The sequence below is a fragment of the Candoia aspera genome, chromosome 1 (genome assembly GCF_035149785.1).
Source record: "Candoia aspera isolate rCanAsp1 chromosome 1, rCanAsp1.hap2, whole genome shotgun sequence".
Taxonomy (NCBI): Eukaryota; Metazoa; Chordata; class Lepidosauria; order Squamata; family Boidae; genus Candoia; species Candoia aspera.
In genome coordinates this window covers 62,656,766-62,676,380 of record NC_086153.1, presented here as the reverse complement: position 1 = coordinate 62,676,380, position 19,615 = coordinate 62,656,766, and the positions used below count along the sequence as shown (strand labels likewise).

The following is a 19,615-nucleotide window of genomic DNA, read 5'->3' as shown; positions in this document are numbered from 1 at the left end:
CGCTCGGGTCTCGCCTGTGCCTTCCAGAGATTAAAGTCAGTATTGTCCGTTGCCATAGCGCCCAGAGAACTTTCCTCTCCGCGTCCCGCGCTTTGAGCCTATCCTTGTGGAATTCAATTGCATCATCGCCTCCGACGCGCTCTGTTGCTACGACAACTCCGGGCACTAGGCAGAAGGTTCCACCCTCCCCTCCTCCCACCCGCAATTTCCCTTCCCAGAAATAAAACGGCCCGTGCGTTTAGCGGCAGGAGCGAGCTTGTAAGCGAAGATTCAGAAACCGCCTCTTCTCCGCTCGAAACTCCTGAATGCAGCCTTGCTCTCGCCATCGCGTCCTCTGGCGACGAGCTGTAGCGATGGTAGTGGTTCTGCCTTAATTCCCGCCTTTCTTTCTCCCGTTTTGAATCTCCCTAAGATTTGCAACTCCTAAGTTGCAAAAGTTTGCTACATCGCTTTTCCCCGCTGGGGCTGCAGGTGCCTCACTCTGGCACAGAAAGTGAACCCATCGCCGGGAATGCGAAGCTGCGCCCGCTACGTTGGCCTCCGGCATTTGGCTCCCGGCCCTTGGACAGCTGGGAATGCTGCAGGGGAAGCGCTTTTCGGCAAGGAGCAAATGCGGAGAAGCGCTTCACCTGTTGAACTCCGCGCAGCTGTTAACACCAGCTGCTGCTGCTGCCAGCACTCTCTCGCCCGCGGCGTAAGATGCGTTTGTTCACCCCTTTCTCGCCTCGGGCCTATCTCGTCTTCGGGCCCCGTTTTCCTCTTCAAACAACTCCAAACTCCAGTAGATGGTAGCAGTCCGAGCGGACAAGCCCATTTCCCCATCTTCCCGGGAGATAGTGGAAGTAGCCCGTAGGTTTTTTGGAAGCCGTCTTCTCCCCTGTGTCCAAGCCACATTACCTCATGCTAAAGAACTCCCTGTCTGAAGAGCCGGGCTAAATATAGCGAGTGGAAGAGAGTTAAGACTTGGGCGAGGAGGGAAGGGAGGGCTTTAACGTGGGGAGCGCTCCTCCTCTTCTTCCGGCGCCCCCCAGGGGAATGCTGGGCTGATTCAGGATGCGCCCCTTCCCTCCTCCACTCTCTGACCTCGGCGCGTCTCTCTGTGCCTCCCCCCGCAGATCCCAGGCCCGCGCCCTGAGCGCAGCATGCCCGCCCCGCTGCTCGCCCTCTTGCTTCTGCGCACCCTTCTGATTCGCCTGTGGCTGCTGGCTCGCAAGCGCCTCCTGCCGCTGCTCCGGCGCCTGAGGGCCCGCCTGACTTCTCAGCAGTCCCGAGAGGCCATCCTCACCTGCCTGCTCTGCCTCCTTAACCTGCGCAAGAAGGTGGACGACGCCTGAAGCGGACTCCCGGGGGAAGGGGGCGGCGGCACCTCTCCCCAAATTTCGGGGCTCGGGCGTGGCGAGACCAGCACCCACCTGTCACAGCCCTAGCGCGGAGCCTCGTTCGGAGGGAGACAAGACTGCAGTCCGGCCACCCGTTTTCCCCAGCAGAAGCGGCGTTTAGCTTCTCGTGGGAAAGAGGGCGCTCTTCCAGACCAAAGAGGAGAGAAGCTTAAGGAATATTTACCAACTGTATGCCTCTCAAGGGGAAGATTAAATTTTTGATCTCATTGCTTAAGATCCACCCCCAAACCATTCCTCCCAACTTCCAGGCTCTCCGAACAATTTTCCTTCTCTCTGCTCAATAAGCCAAGACCAAGCTCCCTCCCGCGATTCTGCTCCCTCTGCTTTTGTTTTCCTGCAAAACTGATGGATGGTTGGCTTCCTCACAGAGCTACCACTGCCCAGAGACCTGGCTTGGTGGCAGCTGTGTAACTTCTGCTAGAAAACCAAAGAAGGCTTGGAAGTGCTCTCTGAACGTTTCAGGAGAAGCTTCGCTTGTGGGAGAGCTCCCAGATGTGGCCGCTGGAGGAGAGGAAGGGCGGAACGGATCCAGTGGGACACATTCTCCACCTCTGATTTTTTTTGCGTGGGGTGGAAGACACAGAGGCAAATCTTGTCACTTGTGATTTTGCCTTTGTTTTTATGACCTGCTACAAGAGATCTTCTCTCCCCTACCAAAAGCAGTGTGAGTTATCAAGACTTGTGTCCCAGCATTTTCTGGGCCCCCTGTAGGGCCTGTGCTAGGGAGACAATGTCCGGTAGCACAGCAAGGAAGGTCCAACCGTTCACTATTAGCACCAAGTTATCTCTACCCAAGTGTTCCCTGGAATTTCCAAGAGACAGCTGTACGGACATTCCTCTTGTTGCTCTGAATAACCATGACTTGCACCAAAACCTCAATGAGTGTGTTTCCCTGTACCTGGCTCAGACATCTCTGGAGCCTGCTGGAGAAAGATTTAAAAGTGATAGTCCTACTGAAGAGGTGGTTGCCAGTGATGATTGTATCAGCAGCAATTCGCTGTCCCGTTCCATCAAGAAGATCACTTTGTCCAACTGGCATGGAAAAGCTAGTCTAGGGGAAGAAGGGATATTCAGAGGCCCTTCTCACGCCAGTGCTGAGAAAAACTGCAACAACAACAACTGCAGAGCAGGAAAGGCACAATTCAAGGTAAGAGCTTTCATTTCCCCTCCCCTTCTATTTTTGCTAGGCTCTGCCCCTCTGCACTTCATTTCTCTCTAACAATGCCCAGGTTAGACCTGGCCTTAGGATCTTTATTCAAGCCATTGTGTGAAAAGGCATCTTGAGTAGCTGGCTGGAGATGGTGATGGAGGCCTGAAGTTCAGAATTCCCCCAGTGTATCTGTGGAGGAAGGCAATTTTCTGGAGAACTTGATCATAGGAAGGCACAATTTATTACTTCCCAATACTTGATAGAATAAAACACGAACAAAGAATAATTAGGTTTTTTTTCTACAGGGTGAGAGATCTGTGCTGCTTAGGGTCTACCTGAGTTCTAAGCACTATTTATTTAAAGTACTTTGCCCTCTGATAGCATTTATCTGTAAGTAGCTCTGCATAGTAAGCATCACTCTTGCATGTCAGAGCTAATCATGGTTCCCTATTTTTATCGTAGTGGTTAAGGCATCAGGCTAGAAACTGGGAGAGCATAAGTTCTAGTCCTGCCTTAGGTATAAAGCCAGCTGGGTGACCTTGGGCCAGTCACTTTCTCTCAGCCCTAGGAAGGAGGCAATGGCAAACCACTTTGAAAAACCTTGCCAAAGAAACTGCAGAGACTTGTCCAGGCAATCTCCGAGAATCAGACACAATTGAACAGATTAAAAAAAATCTTTCCACAGAACTCCTCCCAAACCTAGTAGTACTGCCTTGAGATTTCTAGTTCCATTTTATTTATTCCATTTCTTATCTCATGTGTTTGCTTGTTCTCTTTTTCTGTTTTGTTGTGGAGACAATCTGTGGATGGTGTAATAAGAATACACTACCTCTGAACATGGTGGAACAAGTCTAGGAAAGGTTACTCATACAATTAGTAAGCATCTAAATTTCCATCTTCCTTTTTACACAAGGTTATGTCAGTGCTGGGTAGGCATTATAAGAAAGTGCCATGCCAGGTGATGCTGGTAAAAGGCTTAGAAGTAGCCTGTTGTATCGTAATGGTACCAGGGTTTGAATATAAACAGCGATCACATGTTGGAGTAGCCTTTTATGTTTCTAGTCCTGTGTGTTCTACAAGATGTGTTGATTTTTATACAGAGGATTATGGGAGAAGTAGTTGGAAATCTTGGAAAAGATGTACTGTTAGGCAAAGCTTCTTCTCAGAAGGATGTCTAGGATCACATTCATTTAACGCTTCACTTGTTTTGTAGCCACTTTCCTAAATGAACTGCAAGTATTCACGGAGAAAAAATATTGAGGCCAGCTATGTGGTGTCATGTGATGTCAGTTCTGTGAAATTATGAAACATGTTCCAATGGGATAAGTCAAGGCCATGTCATTCAGTTTGGGTTTTTAATAATGAAGACAAGATTTTTAAAAAAGTTTCTCTGCAGGCATTACCACCCCATGTTATCTTGCCAGCACCAGGAAGAGTGTTGCCCAAACCAACCTTGAAATCTTGGCCAAGAATCACTCTGAAAGCCCTTACGTGTGTCTCTGCCACTGAGCAGTGTAAGATCCAGATCAGTGCCTCCTATGGGAAGATTGGTTTGCTCCTGTTCGTACTGTTACTAGCCAGAGAAGATTCTTGCCAGTTCATTCCTCAGTTGCAGCCTCCACATTCCAAAGTGATAGCAAAGCTGACTCGTTTCTTGTTTTCACATGTGCCCCGGCTGCTGCTTGCTGGATGGGATCGGATGATGGGGGAGGGAGCCCTACCTCTGCAATCCAAGTGGAGCAGAACTGCAGGAAGGATGAGATCATCTTTGTGCTGACAGCCTTGTTTGCCTGCAGCTGATGGATTGAGGGAGCTTCACATGTAAATAAAGCACTTATGTCACCTGCAAGCTTATCTTTTTGAACTCTGGGTGGGGAGAAGCCAAGTGGGCCCAGCTGGGGGAAATAAACAGACAGATATTGACAGCATTAATTGAACATCTTGGATTAGAAGAAACCATAAATAATGAATAGCGGTTAGATAAGTGTTTCTCAACCTTGGCAGCTTGAATATGTGTGGACTTCAACTCTCAGAATTCCCTAGCAAGCAAGGTTGGCTGGGGAATTCTGGGAGTTGAAGTCCACACATTTTCAAGCTGCCAAGGTTGAGAAACACTATTAGCTGTTTGGTTGTTGTTGTTTTTTACAATCTGTAAATATAATAGAAACAAAAGGATCATCTTGTCAGGCTGTAGCCACATGGTAAGGCATGAAAGTTTACTCCTTGGCTGAACTGCCCATCTTTCACATGATAAAGCAGGGTTTATCAACCAGGGTTCTGTGAAAGGTTACTAGGGGTTCCCTGGGAGATCACAATTTCTTTAAAAAATTATTTCAAATTCTGGCAACTTCACATTAAAGAGGTAAGTTTCATTCTTTATTTTTAGTTTAAGAACATTGTTAGTGCATATATACAGGCCTACACATGAAGTGAATATAATAATTTTGTAACTTGTGGCCTATATTTGAGCCTGAATGTGCAGGGGTTCCCCAAGGCCTGAAAAATATTTCAAGGGTTCCTCCAGGGTCAAAAGGTTGAGAAAGGCTGTGCTAACATGTTCCAGGTCTTTTATATCTTAAGCAGACAATCATATATCCTAAGCCATGCCTTTAGTGCATGTCCCTCTGAACTTCAGTCTCGGGTTAGAATATTCGTATTTAAAAGTGATTTGAAGTAGAAGGGCTGCACCTTTCAGAAATGATTTAGAAGAAGTGCTTTGGACGTCATCCATGCATAGCACTTTTCTGTTTTTTTCAGGCATCCGAACAAGCCTGAAAAAAGATGAATGCATCTGATGAATCCTATAATTAAGCATTGTGTCTTGATGTGACTCTTAAAACAGCAACATATTTTTTCAGGCTTCCATGGAAGCTTAAAAAAAATACGTATGCTATAATGAGTAGCAGAGAGGTATGTGCTCATGCTTCCATATAGTCTGAGGCATTTCTTCCAAATCATTTTCGATGGGTGCACAATGGAATAGTTAATATTTGTTTAATATTTATTTATGAGGCTTTTATGGTCTTGTAAGGGGTTTTTTATTCTCCATTTTCTGAAATCCCAGAGATGTACTCCAGCACTGAAGTACTTCAGAGAAATATTGAAACAGTGGTTCATATATTTAAAGAACACCCCTCCCTCTTTGATGCTTCTGACCATCAAAGAGGTTGGCTACCATTTTTTAAAGTAAAACTGAGCACCAGACTTGTGAAGTTCATTGGAGATCTCCAGGCTTTAGGACCAAGGCTTTCAAGACAATTTCATAAGTTTCTGTAGGAACCTCAATGATGTTGAAATAATGACATGTACATTATGATGCCATTGTGCAAACAATGCAAGTATGCAATTTATACATACATTAGTTGCATCATGATGCAAAATGACACAAGTGCATAATTTGTATGATGACATAATGGCATGCATGCTGTCATGGGCACTTTATCTCATCAAATCTTCATACAGAGAAATGTATTTAAGTTTCAAAGCAGTTTATTTCACACTATGTAAATGTAAGCCACATTTGCTTAAGTTTGTACTGTTGAAAACCCAACGATTATTAACAAAGCAAATGTTTGTTTAGGTAGAGCTACCAGCTGTAGGCTGCAAAAATCCAAATGCCCCCTAGATGGCAACAGAGAAATATAGAAAACTGTTAACTCTTTATTACCATATAGTGATCATCTGAATTTAGATAGCCCCCAATTTAAAATAGTACAAAATGTTACATACTGAGAAAAATTAGTAATAAACAATACACAAATGTACATAAACATTTGAATATTAAAATATAGTTTCACTTGAGAGTTGTTAAGCATTAGGTTTATATATTTTTTGTTCTAATTCCTAGCTTCTATTAAATTGCAGTTTCACCTGAGAGCTGTTAAGCACAAGGGGTGTGTGTGTGTATTTCTAATTCCTAGCTTCTATTTTTATCAATGTTCTACTTTACTCATGTGAGGGTTCATTTTCCTTAAATATACTGCCACAATAGCAGTTCCCCATCTTTGTTATGAATCATGCAATACTCTCCTATATTTGTTGCTTGCAGATGTGCAGTATCATTTATTCCTTTTATGTTTTATTGCAAAGAAACCTATTTATCCCATCCCTACTAGTCTGAGATACTTGGACATCTAAGTGCTTGTCCCATCCATTGCATCCTCTCTTCTGTCTCCTCCTCACTCTCCTGAACATAATATGCACAGATGTTTGGTGCACCTGCACACACAATGTTATTCATAAAAAGCAACTGCCTGAAATTCCAGAATGTCAAAATACTTGCTAAATGTTATCAGACAAATATGGAATTTCACTATAAAATATTTTAAAAGTTGTTTATAAGTAAATCAGCAATCATTATATGTCTATATCAGTGTTTCTCAACCTTGGCAAGTTTAAGACAGGTGAACTTCAACTCATTCATCTTTAGTCCACCCATCTTAAACTTGCCAAGGTTAAGAAACACTGATCTATACACACACACACACACACACACACACCAGAATTTTATTTTTCTTTTACTTTGGGACAGATAGACAAGCAATGGATATTTGTTGGAATCCAGGTGTTTTAAAGTGTTGAGCAAGTATATGAAAACGCTTGCAGGAGCAGGGTGGAAAACCTGTGGCTCTCCAGATGGTGGTGGATGATCCCAGGATGTTTCAGTATTGGATATGCTGACTGGAGCTTGTAGGAGTTTGGCATTATCAGGAGGGTGACAGGTTTCCCATGTCTAGAATACACACCTTTGAAATAAGATTGTAATTTATTGTTTCCCCACAGATATACAGTATGTGGTACTTCATCTAGCATTAAGTCACCATTACTCTAATAGAGTTGCTATTCCTAGAACTAGTGCTTTTGTAAACTCCTAATGTGAGCATTAGGATGGTACCTTATACCTTCATTGCTAACAGGAGATAGATGCAGCAGAGAACAAAATGTTCTGAGATACTGTAGTTCTAATTTTTCCTGGTTACATTTGCCCATTGGTTACTGTTTCTGATCTGCTGATTCTTCTTTTCCCATGCCCATATGCTAACTCTTCGGGTAAGAGTGTTCAAATTCATCTGTAAATTCAGGCACCCTTGAAAAATGTCTAGCATAGGTAGTGTTTGGTGTCATAAAGTTCTAGATCGGGATTATTTTCTGCTTGTTAGCAAATACTATTGGGATTATATTGTCTTGGTGGCTAATAATGTGTACATGAGGGATACTATAGTACATTGTTTGAATGGTGGGCTTACCATGAAATTACCATTTAATTCAGCTCTGTACTTGTGTAGGTTTAAAAAATCAGTAATTGAAAAAAGTTTTTATTTTTATTTCTTATGAAAATGAATGAAAGAAAAAATTAGGCAATGTATACTTGATCTTCTCATTACTACTTGTGGATTTGCAACATAGCAACTGTTATCGGGAGGAACCCTTGTTAAAAAGCCTGTCTCATTGACAGTCATGGTGATGTAATTCTCATCTTAAAGCATAATCAGGATGAGAACTTGGTTAAACACAGAGAAATTGAAAAGTCTGCATTCTGCCATTGCCATCTTAGCAGCTCAGCACCCAGCTACCTGAACATTCTCCAATGTTTTTCATAGTTGGGGAAAAATAAATCTTCATCATGCTGGTTTTTCCTGTAGGTCTTTCTCAGAAAAGATGTGGAATCAAAGGGAGAAAAACAGGATGTAAGAAGCCCCCAGGCTGGTGATAATTCTCTAGTTGGCAGAGTTGTACCTTTTCTGGTAGGTTTCTTTTATATCCTGCTGAGTTAAAGAAAACTACTGAATATGGTTATGTTCAGCTGGTCATTAGAAGTGGAGCTTGACTCAAAAAAGACTGGACTTTATACATAAAGGAGTGGAATTCTTGAATATAAGTGTAGATTTAAGCCTATCTTTACCTGCAGCTGGTACTTCTGCAAATCTTTATATATACTCCTTGCTACTCTCCCAAGTAAGAGGAGATTGCCTTGCAATTTGAATTTAGCTTGGTGGGCATTTCAAGCATCCATAAGTTCCATCAGATACCCAAATCTTTGCTTATTGACATCACCTATGGACATTGACTTGCATGAGCAGACTTTTCTATAAACAAAGAGGCAACTCCTCTAATATATAGCTTGTGTTTGATTTCAGTAGACTCTAACCTCAGGTCATTTTCCTAATACAAGTTATAACAGTGTTAATGTAAGTTATCATCAGAATGTTTTGGGTTTTGGTATGTTTGGTATGTACAGGAAGGAAGAATAAGCATTGATTGACTTATGATGACTTGATTTAAACTGATGCTTTTTGTAATGCTTCTGAGAAAGACTTTTTGCCTGCTATAATGGCCAACTTATTGCTAGACAGTGTTCAGTAAACACATGAATCTTTTGATGCAATTACCTTTTTCATATTTAAAATCTTGTAATAAATTCTGCTAGTTCTCTCCTCATCCCCTGAAGTCTTGCCTTTCCAAACAACATGCTTCGATTATGGAGGGGAAAGATCACAACCCATTGATGAAATCTACAAATCATATCCATATCCTCCCAAACTGTAACTAAAACATTCTACCATATCCTTCTTAAACAGTAACTAAGGAGGCAATTACAGAAGATTTGGGGTGGAGACTTTTCTGTTTCTTCTATAACTTAAGTTTTGGTACTGGAGAAGGTGAAAGAAGAAAGTGCAAGATTCCCATCTTAGCCTAGAAAAAAAAATTGGAGAGTATACAACTCTCAATCTATCCATATTCTTGTGAACTTTAAGACCTTTTCCCAAGCATTGTATTTCTCTTTGTTATCTGAATCAGGTGAGGCTGTCAAGGTGCTAAACCAGAGATGGAGGCACTGTACATAATACTTCTTCTCAAGTCTGGCCAACTGGTGTTCAACCTGGCTTAGACAGGTGGATGTAGTCTGGGAATATTCCTGACTCCAGCTATATCTTTAAAGGCCCCAGTTACCTCAGCAGCAATCAGTTACAGTCACCAGCTGTCATCTTTTCTGAACAGAAATAAACATGCCATAATGATCCATGCTCTGATAGCATTCTGTTTGTATTTGTGAAGTATATTGTATGTTGGTCTGCAGATGGAAAAAACTTGACAATATGAAGTACCAGGTTGGTTGCAAGAGATAGATTCCCAGATTTTTATAAGTAAGCCTCTGTAAGTTGCAGAAAGTAACAGCTCTAAAGCAGCCTTTCTCAACTTTTTGACCCTAGAGGAACCCTTGAAATATTTTTCAGGCCTTGGGGAACCCCTGTACATTCAGGCTGAAATATAGGCCAGAAGGTACCAAATTATTATATTCGTTTCCTGTGTAGGCCTGTATAGATGCATTAACAGTGTTCTTAAACTAAAAATGAAGAATGAAACTTACCTCTTTAATGTGAAGTTGCCTGATTTTGAAATGATTTTTTAAAGAAATTGTGATCTCCCAAGGAACCCATAATGACCTCCTGTGGAACCCTAGGATTCCATGGAACCCTGGCTGAGAAACCCTGCTCTAAAAAGAATCAAAGAGAAGATCTCCATTAGAGAAGATGAGCAGCAGGTTCTCATTTACCCTCTGTGGAACAATTTGATTGTTACAGGGGCTGCTGTGGGTTCACAGGATTTGACACAGGATGCAGTACAAAACTCATCTTGTGATTTTCCCCCCTTTCATTAAGAGAGAAAGCAGCATTACCTTTGTTATCCATACCTTTCCTTTGCAAGATTTATTTGCAACTTGATAACTACCTTCCATTCTCTGCTTGGCTAATAACCACCATGGCTCAAGATTTAAAATGTATTGTAAAATGGACTTTTTCCTTTACTAAATGTTATGCAGCCTAAGTGTTCTCTGTCTATATTTATGCATTCTACAATATTGGCTTAACAAATATGTACACACAAACACACACACACACTGCACGATTTCTAAATACTCTTCCTACTTTTTATTTAGAAAGAAGTAAGGAGCTAAATTTACTGGCCAGAATACCCTCTTTCAAGCTGGCATAAGCTTTCTCTCTGGCTGATATAACTTCATATCTTCCATTACTTCAGCCTCTGCAGTGGGTAGCACCTTCTCTTCTTTGGATTGACTCTTCTCAACAACCAGAAAACTCCTTAGGTTACCAGCCATTAGTCCTCCTTCTAATTCTACAGGTTCTCTTTTTCCAGCAGACTTTTTATTTTCTTAAGTCTTCTCTGCCAACTCAGTATCTGCCCCACCCTTCTCCTATGGGAAAGGTCCTTTGGAACACAAAGCTATCTTCCTTTTTATTTGCCAATCACAAAACAAAAGAGTGTCTGTTTGGATGTTTGCATAAATATGTGACAGACCCTCAGGAAGGTACGGGACTCATGCGTGCTGTCACACTGAACAAATGAAGAGGAGAAATAAATACAGTTGATGTTGAAAAGCAGGAGTGGACCACCAACATGCCATGTACCACATGTGGCTCACTGGGCTTTAGGAATCATGGAGCTGAACTTTGATAGTGCAATGCCAAGTAATAAAGGCACATTTTCCAACCAGTTTTCAGCAGGAAAAAAATCTTTAAGATGGTATGTAAACCTTCTTTTAAGCTTAATGAACCAAGCTGTCTCCCACACCCACCAAAACAGCCTCTGTTCTGTTCAACTTCAATAATGTCTTTGCATCAAAGACATTATTCAAGTTTATAACTGCTTCTTCCCCTCTCTTTTAAAAAAAAATGTGCCTCCTAGTATTCTTTGACTTAGTATTAAATTAAGTAGCCTTATGGTTTCTTGTAAAAGACTTTTTAAAAACTGCTTGTTTGATAAACTGCATATATCAAGTTGTAGAAATGGTTGGACATACATCTCTAAAACGAGTTCACCAACTGCCTTTCTGAGATCGGAAGACAGCATTCCCACTTCTAGCAGGTGTATATAATGATATAATCTGGAAGACCTGTTAAAAAACAACACATGATCTCAAAGTATCTGCAGCCAATATAAATGACCAGGGCATTCTCTCGTAAGTACACATGCATTACAGACTGCTAATTCCAAGAAGTCGTGACAAACAACTTAGTCTGAAGTATAAACTGATGGAAAATGTCAGGGTGCAGTTGCTGCCTCCTGTCCCTCCAGTCTCTCAAAGGCTGTGCCCATGGCAGTCTCTTTTTTGTGTTCCTGTGCAGAGTGTCGTCCTTGTTCATTTTCAGCCTCTCTTCTCCTTTCCTGCCAGACAGAAACTCATTTCTGGAGAAAATTTCATGGGAGGAAATGAATTAGGTGACTGAGCAAATCCATAAGCTTATCTGAGTGCAAAACTGAACAGGACACAGCATGGGGAATGACAGCTTAGACTGGCTTTCTATAACTTGCTGCCCTCCAGATGTGTTGGATTGCTTCTCTCATTATTTCAGCCAGTATGGTCAAAAGCCATGATGAATGGGAAGAACAAGAGTCATAGTCCAGCTCATCTGGAGAACACCAAGTTTTATTCTGTTGATTTCTACAATTATTAGTTACATGTAGCAATGGCCCTCATGGTAAAATGCATATAGAAGCATGCTAAAATGTAAAATCATAGTAAAATACAGTTAAAAATAAATCCAAATACATGACAAAACAGAGGGACATTAAAATATCCACTAAAAACATTAAGATTTTAAAAGTGGGATAGAACCACTTAAAATTACCTCATAGGAATGAAAATGCAGAAAATGGTGTGTGTTTTTTTAATCCATTCAATCGTGTCCAATTCTCAGAGACTGCCTGGACAAGAAAATGTAAAGAAAATGTAAGTTCCTGAAAAATAAATATATATTTGGTGCTGAAAATGTAGCAGAATAGAATACTTGGGCCCCTTTAGGGAGGGTATTTCATAGAAGGAGGTGACTAATATTAAGAAGGCTTGTTTCAATGTTGTCAGTCATTCAGCACATCTCAATATGCAGTGGCAGAGCACAACTTCCAGTTACCACCACAGATTCCTGCCCAATGATAGGAATAGTCAATCATAGGAAGGAGTTTAGGCTATGAACTAATATAATCAAGGACTCAGTTGCCTGTGGCATTTTTTTCCCTACCATCACTAACTTACACTTCCTTTACTTGGGGATCATTTTATGTCTTATTTTACAAAGGTGGTTTTAAGCTTCTTGTTCTGTGTTGTATATTTTAAGTCCTGTTGATCTCTCTACCACCAATGGGACTTGAGATACAATATTTGCAGTTATCCCCCCATAGTATTTTGTTGCTGGGTTTTTGGCTGAATTTGGACAGAGGTCATTTTTATAACTGCCAGTCCCTAGCTGTCTTGGAGCAGGGACAAAACATTGTGTCATTGCAGAGCTCAAGAACAAAGCTTGGAAGCTATTCAGGGCTCCCATTCGATGAGTTACTTAAAATAAGTGTCTCTAGTCAGCCTTTCAGGAGCAGAGTCTAAAGCTCATTTGTAAGGCAGGCAGGCATGAAGTCATGCTTTTGTTTCAAGAGGTTTTTTTTTTTTTATCAGAGCACTAGCTGTTCAGGAGAAATTGGTTTAGCTTCTCTTGGAGCCCGAGGGACAGAAAGTTAGGGCAGGATAGTAGAATTAGATGAGACTTAAGATAAGGTATTTCCATTTTTTGGAAAATGTTACTTATGTGACAATCTAGGCTTGATCCTCAACATTCGCAGTGCTCGGAAGAGCTATAGAAAAGTTTTACTGAAGTCTTGTCCTCAGTTGTGACGATATACCCTGAGCCGAATGGACAGTCCTTTCATTATAAACCAGATTCTTGTATTCAGTGGAAATGCAAACACAGGGATGGATTTCAATGAACCAGAGTAATTCAATGGACACTCTGATTCAGACTGCAGTGAGCTTGAAACTGGTCAGGGAGCTTCTATGGACTGCATTCTTGTGCCATTATGTAAAGGACAAATACTACAGTGGAACAGAAATTTGCTGTGAAGCAGGATATAAAGCAAATTAATAACCAAGCCAGTTTTCAGGAAGGCAGGGACAGCTTAACAATTCTGTGTTGAAAATGTAATTCCCAAAAGCTAAATAGATGTGTTTAGGCCAGTGTTTCTCAGTCTTGGCAGCTTTCAGATGCGTGGACTTCATCTCCCAGAATTCCCCAGCCACATATCTGAAAGCTGCCAAGGTTGAGATACACTGGATTAGGCATTGGTCAGCTATGAGCTCAAATAGTAAGATGGGAAAGCCTACATTTAGTACCAAAAGATGTATACAGTAAATGGTATGCTAATCTTTCCTTGGGCTTCCACCTATGTCTATTGCCCTAATTGTCAGTATTTTTTCTGAACCCGTCACAATACTTCTAGTTTCAGAATTAGATTAATTATGCTACACATGCAAACACATACACACACACACATACACAATTTCAGATGCAACCATATCAGTGTCCCGTATGTGAGATGGGCAGCTATATAAATTTAATAAATATTAAATTTGTCAGCTGCTACATTATAATGTAGTGTGTATCAATAAAGGTACATTGACTGCTGAGCAATTACAGCTTTATGACCAGTACTGTTATACTGTTGTTTCAAGCCAACCTAAGCATCAGGATGAAGCAGCATAGCTGTAGTATCAGTCATCATCAAGTAACATTATAAAGCCTAAAACTGGGTCTACCAGATCTGAGCTGCAAAAATTCAGTTTAGCACTAGATGGCAGCAGAGTTGGTTTTGCATATCTCTTTCCTACCATCTAATGGCTGCCTCATGCAAAACACATAATTTACTTAGGGATGGGAGTGAAATGTATTTCAGGCACATTCATACAAAGATTCTGTCCCAGTTCAAAAGCAGCTGCAGGCCTCTGTAATCCTACTACCTTGGCTAAATTTGGCAGCTAACCTGATTTATTTCTTTTTTAGCTCTAGAATAACCCAAACTGCAAAACAGCTTGCTTTCTTTTTCTGAGTATGACACTCCACAGAATTTGTGGGTATTCCATTTCCACCCTGGAGCAACGCTTTTCTTAACCCTTGTTTCTAGAGCCTCAGACACCAGAGAGGTCTTTTAAAGGGAATAGGTCCTTGATTCAATTGCTGTGAAATTGTCAAGCTTTTGTCAGTTTCCCTTTGTCTTCCTAGTGGACCAGGCACCTGGAAAACACCCAGCTATTTTGTTTTTTACCTTTTTTTCTCTTTCCCTTTTGTGTGGAATGGGGAGATGAGATTTTGGTTACTCCTGTGGCAGTAAAGAAGTTCCCTTACAGTGAGTTCTTGTTCAAATTGTCTAAAAATTAAGATTTTTTTTTTTAATTTGCAGGCCATTGCTGCATCTGACAGATGCAACAGGAGACATTAAGAAAAGTTGCAAATTTTATGGCTAGATATGCCACCTTTGCAGCTCTCAAGAGAGATTTTTCATATAAGAAGAATGGTGGCTTGATAGGCAGATTCAGCTTATTACAAATTCTTACCTATTTGCAAGTAAGGAAAACTATACAGTATATACTTAAGACCTGGGGTGGCAGGGAGGACTACCAATTTATTTCATTTCTTCTTTTTTTTTTGTATGGCGTGGAAATGAGATTTTGTTGTTGTTGTTCCAGAATAGGTAGTAACTTAAGTGGGTCATTGATTGAGTAACTTTGGGGTTTTTTAAAATTATTTTTATTATTCTGTTGGTTAGCTGGAGGGAGCACTGATTGGCTCATTGCCTTCTCAGCACATTCTTAGTGTGCTGAAGTCAGCAGGAGTAAAGGTGATTGGCAAAGCTTCGAACTGTTTTGGGTAAAAGACACGGTGCCATGTGAAGTGCCTTCAGCCTCACACCATACTGTTGCTGTATCAGCTGCATGTTGGGAGAAATGGAATAAACTCCAAGACTATTCAAGCATGTAGTAAAGAAGACTTAACACTAAGCTGGACATCCTTTTGGCAATACATAGTTTTGGGGTTGGGCAATTAAGGCTCAGCATTGCCATTTCATACCCAAGCCAGTGTTGGTTTTGGAACCAAATGTCCCGTAGGTCATTGTTGCTTCTCTTCTGTTGGATTCAGGGCAAATCCAGTCAGGTTAATTTTTTACTCTCTGTCTCTCCTTCCTAGGCTGCAAGCTCTGTGGCAGCATCTCCCTGGAAAGAGAGTGCCAAAAATACCAAATCAGGCACAGTAGTGGAGCTGAAGCCTTGCATAGAAAGCAGCACTGGAGTGGCAGACTTTTCCAAGTGGAGCCTTCTCCTGGCCCAGTTCAACTGTGACATGGTGCAGGTAAAGAAACAAAATTGGCAAAGGAAGAACTTGGCTTTGCTGTCACCACAAAACAGGACAATAAAAGGCCGTCTTCTGCTCTTCTTTTCAAAACTGCAGTAGAAAGGAAGGGAGAGCAGTGCTTTTGCTGCCAAAGGTCTTTCCTTTATTAGAGTGAGAGGACGTGCAGATGGAAAGAAGCAAGGTTCTTTGGCTAGTGGGAGGGAAGCTGTTGCTATGGCATGAGGTCATCCTTGGCAGCCTTTCTTTAAAGCAAAGGACAGAGGACAGTAGGTCAGTCCACAGAAATGTTGATTTTTTTCCCCCATCTTTTTGAAGGAAAGGGCATGACATAGACATCTTGCTTTTGTGCAGGGAGGGCAGCAAAATGTGTTGGTGTAAGTCTGTGAACACAGAAAGAATGTGGGTATGTGTCTTCAAATAAAACAGTGAAATACATGATCGTTGTTTTTACAAGGTTCTTAAAGTCTTGAATATGGACTCAGTAAGAAGACTCCCTGGTTTACTATCTTCATCACCCCTGGCCATGGAAAAAATTGCTCAATTACTTTCTGCTGATAGTTTAGCAAGAGTCAGGTAACACAAACACGAAAGATTTAATGGTGTCCCACCTGTTTCTGGGAAGCCGCTAATTGTTGCCTGGCTCTTGGGTGTAGGCAGGCCGAGGCAGAAGGTCAGGCTGTGCCAATTTCCTTGGATGCCTCCTTTCCAGCTCTTGTTAATCCCCATATCTTTTGGTTTATGAAGCACAAAGCAAGAATGTGTCTGGATACCGTGTAGATATCAAAGTGAGTCATGTAGCTGTGAGTTTAATAACTGAATGGTGGTAGATTTAGTAGTCCTTGGTGAAGATAAGTTGAAAAGCTGCTGAAATAGTGAATAATATTTCTAACTATTTTGTTATTTGAAGCATCTAAAGAGTGTTTCCCATTCATATTTCACCTCTTAGGGCAGGTCTGTGTGTATGTGAGAAAGACGGAATGACTGGGTTTCTCATAGCATACCAACAGAAATGGTAACTGGGCTTATTTGTTCCATTAAGCCATGACTTGTCTGTTAAATAACTCATGATGAATGGGTCCACACATCATACAAAACCAAACTAGACAAACTGCATTACACCTATATGTGTGAACCTAGTCAGTGGATGTGTGCGTGCCCCACATCCCCTAACCTGACTACTGATGTGGCCCCTCTGGATAAAAAAAAGATGCATGCATGTGTTGTAAATAGGAAGTTACCTTCCTCCAAATTAGATTCTCCCAGAGGTGAGGCAGGCCCCCCACTCTCCTGGCCTTCCAGAAAGAGGTGAAGACCTGGCTCTGCCATCTTGCATGGGGCATGAGAAGGGGTAATCAATCCTGGAGGTAGTTAGCACCCTGAAGATGCTCCCTTAAATTAAGAACTTTTTAAACATCTATGTCTTGGACTTTTTATTTTATATTTAAGAATATTGTTTTTATTGTATTTTAATAACTATTTATTCTTATTTTATTGTAAACCGCCCAGAGTTGCTCTTCAAGTGAGATGGGTGGTGACTAAATTTGAAATATAAATAAACAAATAAAGTAATCATCCAGCTAGTCAAGATTCTGGCAGCAACTCTCTGGGATCAGGCAGTATTTTTCTATAATGCTTGCAATCAGATTGTTTAATTAACAAGTTGGTAGGGAGAATACAGGGGATCTTCTACCACAGAACATTATTGCTTTTCTGAAGGACCTTCAGTACCAAAAGGCATTGCCTGCATTACCTACATGCTTGTCCAACACAAGGCTCTCTTATGTCTCATCATGCTGGCTGGGAATTGAAGTCCACACGTTTTAAAGTTGCTGAGGTTGAGAAACCAGTTCTCTGCAGGCCAGTTATAGTAATTTATATTGTCTTAGAAAGTTTTGCTGGAAGCCTTGCTGCAATATTACAGTTCTGTAACATCTACTGGAATAAATACTGGAGATATACTGAATAATCTTGTTTGGGCTCTTTATTGCTAAACTAGAACAGTTCTTATTCATAGTGCCCTGTATCCTTTCTTTTTTCCCACACAAGAGCAGACTTTTGAACTTCCTGAAGGAAGTACAGAAAACCAGCGTACAGCTTTACCCAGTTGCTTATTTTTCCTCCCTTTCAGGCTGAAAAATGGGTGCGAGGAAAACTCCATGACCTGAAGGATGGTTGCAGATTTCAGGAATGGGAGCGGATAGCTCAGATCTTACAAAGAGATATGAAGGATTTTGAGAATACCATCATCAAACTGAACCGGGTAAAGCGTGGTTTCTGGGCTGCTTGCCCCTTTCTTTAGTCTCTTACTTTACATCTCCATGAAAAAGAGACCTGAATCCTATTCTTCAGTAGCTCAGAATGGCTTAAGCTTTCTCCTGTTAAAGTTAATGCAGATGTTATTGAGATAGTGGGCTGTTGAAAGTGTGCCAATCCCTGCTTAAAGGCCAACTTTTCCTCCCTCTGTGGAATTTTCCAGCAAATGCCTCCCAGCTAAGTAAAAAAAAAAAAAAGTCCCGGAAGAAAGCAACAGCAAACTGCTACTTTATTGTTGCCAAGAAAACAACATGGATATGTCCATGAAATCACCAAGTCATTTCTTCTGGACAGGAACAGTAGTGCAAACAATTAGGCTTGCCTTCCCTTTCTCACAACTACTTTATCAGAACTTTTTCTGTGCAATTTCCCAGGAACATGGCCAAGTTTGCCATTTAGGATCTTGCCTGTCCACAAACCAAACTCCTTCTCAGTAGGTTCCTTTTTCTGCATGCTGTCTTAATCTTCCAGGAATCAGACTCTGGAACAGCCTTTTTCAACCTTTTGACCCTGGAGGAAGCCTTGAAATATTTTTCAGGCCTTGGGGAACCCCTGCACATTCAGGCTCAAATATAGGCCACAGGTTACAAAATTATTATATTCACTTCATGTGTAGGCCTGTATATATGCACTAACAATGTTCTTAAACTAAAAATAAAGAATGAAACTTACCCCTTTAATGTGAAGTTGCCCAAATTTGAAATAATTTTTAAAATAAATCGTGATCTCCCAGGGAACCCCAGTGACCTCTCACGGAACCCTGGTTGAGGAACCCTGCTCTGGAAGATTCTTCTGGTGCTATGGAGAGTTCCCTCAGTTCCCACTCTTATATTCAGTTCTCACCTGATTGGCTCAACAACTATAGGATTCAGCTGGCTCTTAGCATATATATTGCACTAATCTTTTAAGTCTATTAAGATATTAATGTCCATACAATCTTTATTTTTTGAGATATCTTCCCATTGGCCAAAAAGTCTAGATTTTAATCACCAATTTGTGAGAGGTTCATCATCTGCTACATTCTATTAACAACACACTTTCATAATTGACATTTGAAGGCAACCTTGCAACTTTGCCAGTTAACTGCTCACAGAGCTTAATTCTAAAACCCTTTTTTAATTGACAATCAAAAAATAAAATTGCCACAGCATATTCTATTTTGCCCAGTTTATGCATACCTCATTTTCTATATTTTTTTATGGGTTAAATGCATTTGCAAGACAGGATGGTTGTAGATTCAACCTTGTCAGTACAATTCTTTTGCATCTTTCCCACAGATGGGTGAGCAATTGATGATCCAACCAAAATCTGGCACAGAGATAGAGAGACGACTACAGACCCTGCAAGAACAATGGCAACTGCTGAAGCATGTGGCAGCAAATCAGACTAAAACCATGGTTGGGTTCAAGAACCTACAAGAGTTCAACCAGAAAGCTGAACAACTAGAAGCTTGGATCAGGCAGAAGGTAATTATTGAGGACAAGTAGGACCAAGGCCAGAAAATGAGCCCCAGATATATTTTCTTGTTCAGAGATGTGAATTCTGTTCTGGTGGCTGAA

At 41.2% G+C, this 19,615-nt stretch overlaps 1 protein-coding gene across 1 annotated transcript in view; it reads left to right on the top strand.

The window, feature by feature from the left end:
* The first annotated feature begins 1,090 nt into the window (after positions 1 to 1,090).
* LOC134488168 (spectrin beta chain, non-erythrocytic 5-like) overlaps positions 1,091 to 19,615 on the top strand; it is a 42,536-nt gene continuing 24,011 nt past the window's right edge. Inside the window, exons 1-5 of the mRNA XM_063290498.1 lie at positions 1,091 to 2,547; positions 8,193 to 8,294; positions 15,579 to 15,740; positions 17,872 to 18,003; positions 19,334 to 19,522. Of these exons, the coding sequence (XP_063146568.1) occupies positions 2,131 to 2,547; positions 8,193 to 8,294; positions 15,579 to 15,740; positions 17,872 to 18,003; positions 19,334 to 19,522 (1,002 nt within the window). The 5' untranslated portion in view covers positions 1,091 to 2,130. The remainder of the gene's footprint in view (positions 2,548 to 8,192; positions 8,295 to 15,578; positions 15,741 to 17,871; positions 18,004 to 19,333; positions 19,523 to 19,615) is intronic.